Source organism: Hemiscyllium ocellatum, chromosome 31 (assembly GCF_020745735.1).
Source record: "Hemiscyllium ocellatum isolate sHemOce1 chromosome 31, sHemOce1.pat.X.cur, whole genome shotgun sequence".
NCBI lineage: Eukaryota > Metazoa > Chordata > Chondrichthyes > Orectolobiformes > Hemiscylliidae > Hemiscyllium > Hemiscyllium ocellatum.
In genome coordinates this window covers 10,921,485-10,930,734 of record NC_083431.1, presented here as the reverse complement: position 1 = coordinate 10,930,734, position 9,250 = coordinate 10,921,485, and the positions used below count along the sequence as shown (strand labels likewise).

The 9,250-nt window shown below is 44.0% G+C and overlaps 1 protein-coding gene across 1 annotated transcript in view; it reads left to right on the top strand.

Annotated features, from left to right (window-relative positions):
* The first annotated feature begins 1,694 nt into the window (after positions 1–1,694).
* The window catches only part of LOC132830229 (multidrug and toxin extrusion protein 1-like), a 35,424-nt gene continuing 27,868 nt past the window's right edge, over positions 1,695–9,250 (top strand). Inside the window, exons 1-3 of the mRNA XM_060847763.1 lie at positions 1,695–1,841; positions 2,712–2,817; positions 6,567–6,631. Of these exons, the coding sequence (XP_060703746.1) occupies positions 1,695–1,841; positions 2,712–2,817; positions 6,567–6,631 (318 nt within the window). The remainder of the gene's footprint in view (positions 1,842–2,711; positions 2,818–6,566; positions 6,632–9,250) is intronic.

Sequence of the window (9,250 nt, the reverse complement as noted above, 5' to 3'; positions counted from 1 at the left end):
TGCTTCCTTCTTTTTCTTAACCAAACCCTCAATTTCTTTAGTCATCCAGCATTCCCTATACCTACCAGCCTTCCCTTTCACCCTGACAGGAATATACTTTCTCTGGATTCTCGTTATCTCATTTCTGAAGGTTTCCCATTTTCCAGCCGTCCATTTACCTGCAAATATCTGCCCCCAATCACCTTTCGAAAGTTCTTGCCTAATACTGTCAAAATTAGCTTTTCTCCAATTTAGAACTTTAACTTTTAGATCTGGTCTATCCTTTTTCAGCACTATTTTAAATCTAATCGAATTATGGTCGCTGGCCACAAAGTGCTCCCCCACTGACACCTCAGTCACCTTATTTCCCAAGAGTAGGTGAAGTTTTGCACCTTCTCTAGTAGGTCCATCCACATACCGTCTTGTACACACTTAAATTCCTCTCCATCTAAACCCTTAACACTATGGCAGCCCCAGTCTGATTGGAAAGTTAAAATCACCTACCACAACCACCCTTTTATTCTTACAGATAACAGATAACTGAAATCTCCTTATAAATTTGTTTTTCAATTTTCCTCTGACTATTAGCGGGTGTATAATCCAACACTATAAGGTGAACATCGCTTTCTTATTTGTGAGTTCCACCTAAATAACTTCCCTGAATATATTTCCAGGAATATCCTCCCTCAGTACAGCTATAATTGCTATCCTTTATCAAAAACACCCTCCCCACCACCAAACCTTCCTCTCTATCCTTCCTGTAGCATTTGTATCCTGGAACATTAAGCTGCCAGTCCTGCCCATCCCTGAGCCATGTTTCTGTAATTGCTATGATATCCCAGTCCCATGTTCCTAACCATGAGTTCATCTGCCTTCCCTGTTAGGCCCCTTGCATTAGAATAAATGCAGTTTAAGTTGGTAGTCCTGCATTGTCCCTGCGTGCCCTGGCTGTTTGACTCGCTTCTGTTTTTGACTGTACCAGTCTCAGATTGATCTCTTTCCTCACTACCTCCAACTTTTCTCCCTTCCTATAACTACAATCCATCACATCCCCTTGTTCTTGTAAATTCCTCATTGCTTCTCCAACAGATCCACTTGATCTGACAGTAGCTCCTGGACCTCCTAGTCATTCACACCAAACTCCAACCTTTGGGTTTCTCTACCTTGAATATCAGGACTGATGAGTCAGCAATTTCCCCGCAGAATTGGTTGTGCCAAGATTTACAAAGAAAATGATGACTGAACCTCAAACCACTGCATTATGGGAGACCAGTAGGTCACTTATTACAGAGGGCACAGAGTCCATCCTTCGCCTGGTGTCCAGTGTAAGTGAACACCAGTCAGCAGCAATATCAAAGAGTCACTCATTCACAAAAGCTTTGATAGAAGTTCTGAGAAACAAAATAATTAACTGCCGATGATTTATATACAGAAATCTTGCCAAAGCTTTCAACCTTAACTATGGATGATCCAACTCTGAAAAAGCAATAGTTAAAAATTAATCATGATCAGAAGATTTAGTTGAAAAATAGCTTCAAAGTAATGACCATATTCTACATCAGAAGGGGAGGTAGAGATGGATGGTGAGGGGAATGAGAATGGGTCTGTGTGGCACCCAATGGATTTAATGGGGTCGGAGTGTGGAGACAGAACAATATAGATAAGAGAAATAAAACAGCTGGTTTGTTTTCCCTTTGTAATGGAGGATTGGACAAATGGACCTCTCAATGCAAATAAGCTCTGGAAATGTTGCCCAGTCAAGTGAGAGAAATGATGATGCGTTCCTGAGGAAAATAAGTGGATTGATACCCATCAACTTCTGGCAAGACGTGAAACCTCTATCAAGACTGGCTGGGCCAGTGGTGAGTTGATACCCAATAACATTCTATTATATCATTCATCATTACTTTCAATTAACCCACTCAGGCATGTTATAGCACCCCTCTGGGACTGGTGGGGCTTGAACTCAGACCTTCTGGCTCAGAGGTAGGGACACTAACACTGTGCTACAAGACCCCATTTCATATTATTCATACTCTGGTCTCTCCTGAAATATTTCAAGTAGTGGATAAAACCAATTTCTTTTCTAATCAATTTGTTCAAGATTGCTGTCCCATGCCTCTGGGACAGATGGGACCTGAACCCAGGCCTCCTGGACCAGAGGTATGGACACGATTATTGTATTACAAGACCCCAGTTTGACATTGTTCATAGACTGCTCTTAGCTGAAATGTATTGATTTGTAGATAAACCTAATTTTAATCACCTTCTTCAATGAATTGATAAATACAGCTCAAACCACTGTTTCCACATGTATAAGCTGTTCCCATTAGCTGATTGATTCAATCACCCTCACTAATTACAAAGTTGCTGTCACTGATTTCATTTCTAGAAAATCATTTTTTAAATAAAATCCACAGCAATACCCGTGGTTGCTCCATAAGCCATTACCTTACAGGTGAAAAACGTCACCTTGATTCAAAGACTATTATTTATTATTTGGGTATCCTGATGTTGAAACCTGTCATCAGTGAATGATTTGCCTGAGTTGACTTTTCCATTTCCCTTCATGACCTTGAAGACCTCACTGATATCACTTTAAATCCTATCAGCTCTTTGAAGAGGAAAGGGCAATCGTTTCAAATTCAGTTTAATTATAGCAAAAGTATGAGATAAATTGTTCAAAGTGACTGGCCAGTATATGCTATTTATAATTTATTTTTCTTTGACAGTGTCTGACGGAGCTAATGACACTCCTAATAAGTATTGTCAGCTCTGCGTTCTGTGGGCATTTAGGAAAAATTGAGTTGGACGCAGTCAGTCTTGCTACAGCGGTGAGTTTATGTTAAAAATGTGCACATTTATTGATCCTAATGTTTAGATTAGATTTCCTACAGTGTGGAAACAGGCTGTTCAGTCCAACAAGTCGACACTGACCCTCCAAAGAATAGCCCATTTCCCTCTGACGAATGTACCTAACATTTATGGGTGATTTGGGATGGCCAATCCACCTGACCTGTACATCTTTGGACTGTAGGAGGAAACTGGAGCACTCAAAGGAAACCCACGCAGACACTGAGGGAATGTTCAAACTCCAAACAGTCACCCAAGGCGGGAATTGAACTCAGGTCCCTGGTGCTGTGAGGCTGCAGTGCTAACCACTGACCCACCATGCCACCCCCTCCTGTATGTCTCCTGTATAAAATAGTGATGAAGTTGTATTGCTTCCTATCAGTGTCAAGCTCATGAGCTGCTGATGAGCTGCTCCCTGTGAAAAAGCCTGGTCTTTACCTGCTGCTCTCAATGGAAGGGCAACTGGAGCCCAGCAGCTACTTCAGTGCCCCCCCCCCAGGTTAAAGACCAGGAACATCAGCTCAGCATTCCAGCTCATCACCGTTCTCCATGAGCCATCCTGGGAGTCCCATGGGTGTGGGGGACATTGGGTGAGGGTGAGATTGGGCTCCATCTTAATGCCCTCCATGGGGAGATCACCCTCTGGCAGTCACTTGGTTGACACAGGAGGATGGGTCACTTGTGTCAGGCACTCAGCGGCTGGGGAGGCTCTTGGAATGTTCCCAACAATAACACCAGCTTTCATTATAGAGCAGCTTTAACACACCGACACATCCCAAGGAACCTTACCGGGTCATTAACAGACACAAACAAGATGACACCAAGTTATGGGTGGGAGGTTCTGAGGAGGGTTGGTGCACAATATGATGGGCCGAATAGCCTCTGTCTGAAATGTAGAGACTCCATCATCTCCTGTCTGACATGTGAGGACTGGTCATTTTTGAAGGCATCCACAAACTGTTGATGGAAGCATCACATGGAGCTGTAATAAAATCAACAACAGCCTGCATTGATGTAGCACCTCTTAGATAGCAACAATCCCAAGACATGTCACTCGATCAGACAAGGAAAAAATTGACACTGAGACAAAGTGACACGAGGATAGAGGACTGAAATTCAGATCAAAAAGATGAGCTTTACGTTGTGTCTAAAGGAGAGGGGGGCGTGGGCGGAGAGACAATCACAAAGACAGGGTGTTTTAAGATGGAAATTTCACAACCTGTCAGCTAAAAAGACAAGGAAGGAAGTGGGTGATTCATTAAAGATCAGAATAGGAGAAAAGCAGGGCAGCTGGAGAGCTGTGGGGATCAAACAGGTTACAGAAATAGGTAAGAGTGAGATTAAAAAACCATTATACACTACGGTAAAAATTCTAACTATGAGGCATTGCCAATAATTAGTAGCCAATGTATTTTAACAAAACATTGACAGTGTCTTCGCTAATGTTTTTATTAAGCAGCAGCCCATTCATTTCAAAGGACAATATCATCTTCGCTTTTACGTCGCCTCATACACAGTGTAACATACAGGGACAGTCTGGTGCTCATCCAACATGAGAACGTCTGGGTTACTGTGTACCTAAGGTGCTCATTGGGGTTTTTGTCCATGAGTGAGGGAGGCTTGGTGTGAATTAGGTCAGCAACGTCAGAGTTTGGATCAGTTCAGATCAGGGAGGGTGAGAAATTGGAATTGGCCATAAGACCATAACATATTGGGCCATTCAGCCCATTGAGTCTGCTCCATCATTTAATCATGGCTGATATGTTTCTCCTGCTTTCTGTTCGTAACCCTGGATCCCTTTACCAATCACAAACCTTTCTTTCTTTGTCTTAAGTACACTCCACAGCCCTCTGTGACAATGCGTTCCACACATTCATCACCGTCTGGCTGAAGAAATTTCTCCTCATCCCTCAGAAAAAAAACAGTTGAGCAGTTCAGTCTGAAGCAAACAGAAGATTATCGAGGATTTGTATTCCACAGAATCACAGAATGTTGTGGCATAGAAGGAGGCCATTTGGTCCATCGTATCTGTGCTGGTTCTAATACCTAGTGCCAATATCCTGTCATTCCCTCTTTTCCCTGTGTGCCATTACAATCCACATAATCATCTTCTTACATGCCTGATTGAACCTGCCTCCACCACATTTCCTGGCGGTGTACGCCGTTCCCTAACTACTCAGTGTGTGAAAAAGCTTTACTCCCACTCGCCTTCAATTTGTTTGCAGAGAAAGAATAAAGAACAAAAATTAAATCACCATGGTAATCTATTCATTTATATGGTACAATTGCAACATTTAGAAGGCATTTGGATGGGTATATGAATAGGAAGGGTTTGGGGGGATATGAGCTGGGTGCTGGCAGGTGGGACTAGATTGGGTTGGGATATCTGGTCGGCATGGACGGGTTGGACCAAAGGGTCTGTTTCCTAGATAACCTAGATTTCCTATGACTCTATATAAATATTTGTATATAATCTCTGTTTTATGCTGTAGCATATCAGCTTCCAGTTGTAAGTTTGCTCACTGAGCTGGAAGGTTTGTTTTCAGACATTTTGTCACCATGCTGGGTAACATCATCAGTGAGCCTCTGGTGAAGCACTGGTGTTAGGTCCCACTTTCTATTTGTGTGTCTTGGTCTCTTAAAGTAGGTGATCGCATTTCCAGTTCGCTTTCTCAGCGGTTGGTAAACGGAGTCCAAATCAATGTGTTTATTGATGGAGTTCTGGTTTGAATGGCAGTCCTCCAGGAATTGCCGTGTGTGTCTCTGTTTAGCCTGTCTCAGGATGGATATGTCGTCCCAGTCAAAGTGGTGCTCTTCTTAGTTTGTCAGCTGATTCTTAAACAACAAACCCAAACAAGCAGACTCAACACACCCAGAAGCCCTAGCCACACTAACGTACATCAAACATATCCCAGAGATGACTACCAGACTACTCCGACCCCTTGGCATCATGGTAGCCCTCAAACCTACCAACAGACAGCTACTGATGAAGTCTAGATTAGAGTGGTGCTGGAAAAGCATAGCAATTTCAGGCAAAAGCCCTTCATCAGGAATACAGCTGTATTCTGCCTGAACTGCTGTGCTTTTCCAGCACCACTCTAATCTAGACTCTGGTTCCCAGCGTCTGCAGTCATTGTTTTTACCTAGCTACTGATGAACCTAAGGGGCCCTATACTAACAACCAGCAAAACAAAATGCCCTGCAAGGACTATAACAAACACTACATCAGACAGACTGGTAGGAAACTAGCCACCAGGATACACAAATACCAATTAGCCACCAAAAGACATGACCAACTCTCACTAATATCCTTATACATAGACAAAGAAGGACACCAATTTGACTGGGATGACACATCCATCCTAGGACAGGCTAAACAGAGACACACACAGGAATTCCTAGAAGCCTAGCATTCAAACCAGAACTCCATCAATAAACACATTGATTTGGACCCCGTTTACCAACCGCTGAGAAAAAGAACCAGAAATGATATCACCCACGACAACAGACCAAGACACACAAATAGAAAGTGGGTCACTAACACTGGTGCTTCAGTGGAGGCTCACTGAGGATGTTATCTAGTATGGTGACGAAACCTTCCAGGTCAGTAGGCAAACTTACAGCTTGAACCTCAACCTGAGATACATATCTTATCAAAAATCGCAAACATATTGGTTTCCTCCAGGGTGATCCTCCTAAATGCTTTCTTTCTATTTTTGTTTCTGAACAGTCAGTAACTGTATTAGGTATCTCCATAGGTGTTGGATTGTCTACAGCGTGTGATACATTCATATCTCAGGTAGGTGCAGCTAACTGCACGTTGTACAAGGGAAAGTGATGCCCTTTCAACAATTATCATTGAAGAATAACCTTTTAATTCAGTGCTTTAGGAAAATCCACACCCGTGCAAATGTGAACTGCTTGCTCCAAAGAAGGATCAGATACAATTCCTGGTCTAAAAAAAAATAAAAGCAAATTACTGCGGATGCTGGAATCTGGAACCAAAAGAGAAAATGCTGGAAAATCTCAGCAGGTCTGGCAGCATCTGTAAGGAGAGAAAAGAGCAGACGTTTCTAACTGACCCTTTGTCAAAGTTAGACTCAAAACGGCAGCTCCTTCCTCCCGTTACAGATGCTGCCAGACCTGCTGAGACAATCCCTGGTCTGCCCTGAGTGTGTTGACCTTAGTTATTGCAAGTCTGCCCCAAGTGGCTTCAACAATACTGAGCTGTAGATAGTAAAGAACAAAGAACAATACAGCACAGGAACAGGCCCTTCAGCCCATCAAAATTGTGCCAACACACAATGCCTTTTGAAACTACAACCTTTTGGCTCTACACTGTCTTTGTTTGTCTATACCCTGTGTATTCATATGTTTGTCAAACTAATCCAGGAGTCCTGAACTAACAGGCCAGGATGATGAGTATAAATTTCAGTTTTGGAGGTGATGTAAAACAGAAACATCCAAATCAGGAGCAGGAGTTGACCAGTCAGCCCATCGCTCCATTATACAGTATGATTACAACTGATAGTCTAACTCAGTCCCCCGTTCCTGCTTTCTCCCCAGACCCTTTGATCCCTTTAGCCATAAGATCTATATCTAACTCCTTGAAAATATTCAATGTTTTGTCCTCAATTGCTTCCTGTGACAGTGAATTCCACAGGCTCACAACTCTCCCCATCTCAATGGCCCACCCCATATCCTTAGACTGTAAGCCCTGGTTCTGGACTCCCTGGTCATTGGGAAAGTCCTTCCAGTGTTTATCCTGTCTAGTCCTGTTAGAATTTTATAGGATTCCATGAGATTCACCTTCATTCTTCGAAACTCCAGTGAATACATACCTAGCCGATCCAGTATTTCCACCCTACCAACCTTCGCATAAACCAAATCATCTGCCGACATTTCTGCCACCTCCAAAAAGACCCAACCACTAGGGATATATTTCCCTCCCCACCCCTTTCCGCCTTCCGCTCCATGACTACCTGGTCAGGTCCATGCCCCCCCTACAACCCACCCTCCCATCCTGGCACCTTACCCTGCCATCACAGGAACTGTAAAACCTGCGTCCACACCTCCTCCCTCACCTCTATACAAGGCCCTAAAGGAGCCTTCCACATCCATCAAAGTTTTACCTGCACATCCACTAATATCATTTATTGTATCCGTTGCTCCCGGTGCAGTCTCCTCTACACTGGGGAGACTGGGTGCCTCCTAGCACAGCGCTTTAGGGAACATCTCCGGGACACCCGCACCAATCAACCACACCGCCCCGTGGCCCAACATTTCAACTCCCCCTCCCACTCTGCCGAGGACATGGAAGTCCTGGGCCTCCTTCACCGCTGCTCCCTCACCACCAGATGTCTGGAGGAAGAACGCCTCATCTTCCGCCTCAGAACACTTCAACCCCAGGGCATCAATGTAGACTTCAACAGTTTCCTCATTCCCCCTTCCCCCACCTCACCCTAGTTCCAAACTTCCAGCTCAGCACTGTCCCCATGACTTGTCCGGACTTGTTCGACCTGCCACCTCCATTTCCACCTATCCACTCCACCCTCTCCTCCCTGATCTATCACCTTCGTCCCCTCCCCCACTCGCCCATAGTACTCTGTCTAATTTCTCCCCACCCCACCCTCCTCTAGCTTATCTCTCCACGCTTCAGGCTCACTGCCTTTATTCCTGGTGAAGGGCTTTTGCCCGAAACATCGATTTCGCTGCTCCTTGGATGCTGCCTGAACTGCTGTGCTCTTCCAGCACCACTAATCCACAACCCGGGAATCAGTCTGGGAAACCTTTACTGAATTCCCCTGTAGCCAGAACATTCTTCCTCAGATAAGGAGACCAAAACTGCACACAATGGACCAGACAAAAAAGCCGATTCAGATAGTTTCTGGGTTGTGAAAGGGTTCCACTCTGGAGTCCATCTTTGAGTTGATTTATATGCAAATTGAAACACAATACAGAGCAATATAAAGCCAAAGTTTGTAAGTATAGAAATGTTCATACATCTAGTCTTTAAAATTATGTGTATGGGATCACATTTATAAGTTCGGGAGCCAATGGCCTGGTGGTTTAATCAGTAGACTATTAATCCAGAAAGTCCGCTAAAGTTCTCAGGACGGTCACGGCTGATAGCGTAATTTGAATTGAATAAAAAAAGTCTGGAATTAAGAATCTACTGATGACCGTGGAGCTATTACCGATTATCAGGAAAACCTATTTGGCTCACTAATGTCCTTTAGGAAAGGTAGTCTACCATCCTCACCTAGGAGAAAGTGAGGACTGCAGATGATGGAGATCAGAGTCAAAGTGCGTGATGCTGGAAAAGCACAGCTGGCCAGGCAGCATCCGAGGAGCAGGAGAGTCGATGTTTCAATTTTAAGCGCTTCATCAGGAATGTTCATCCTCACCCAGCTTGGCC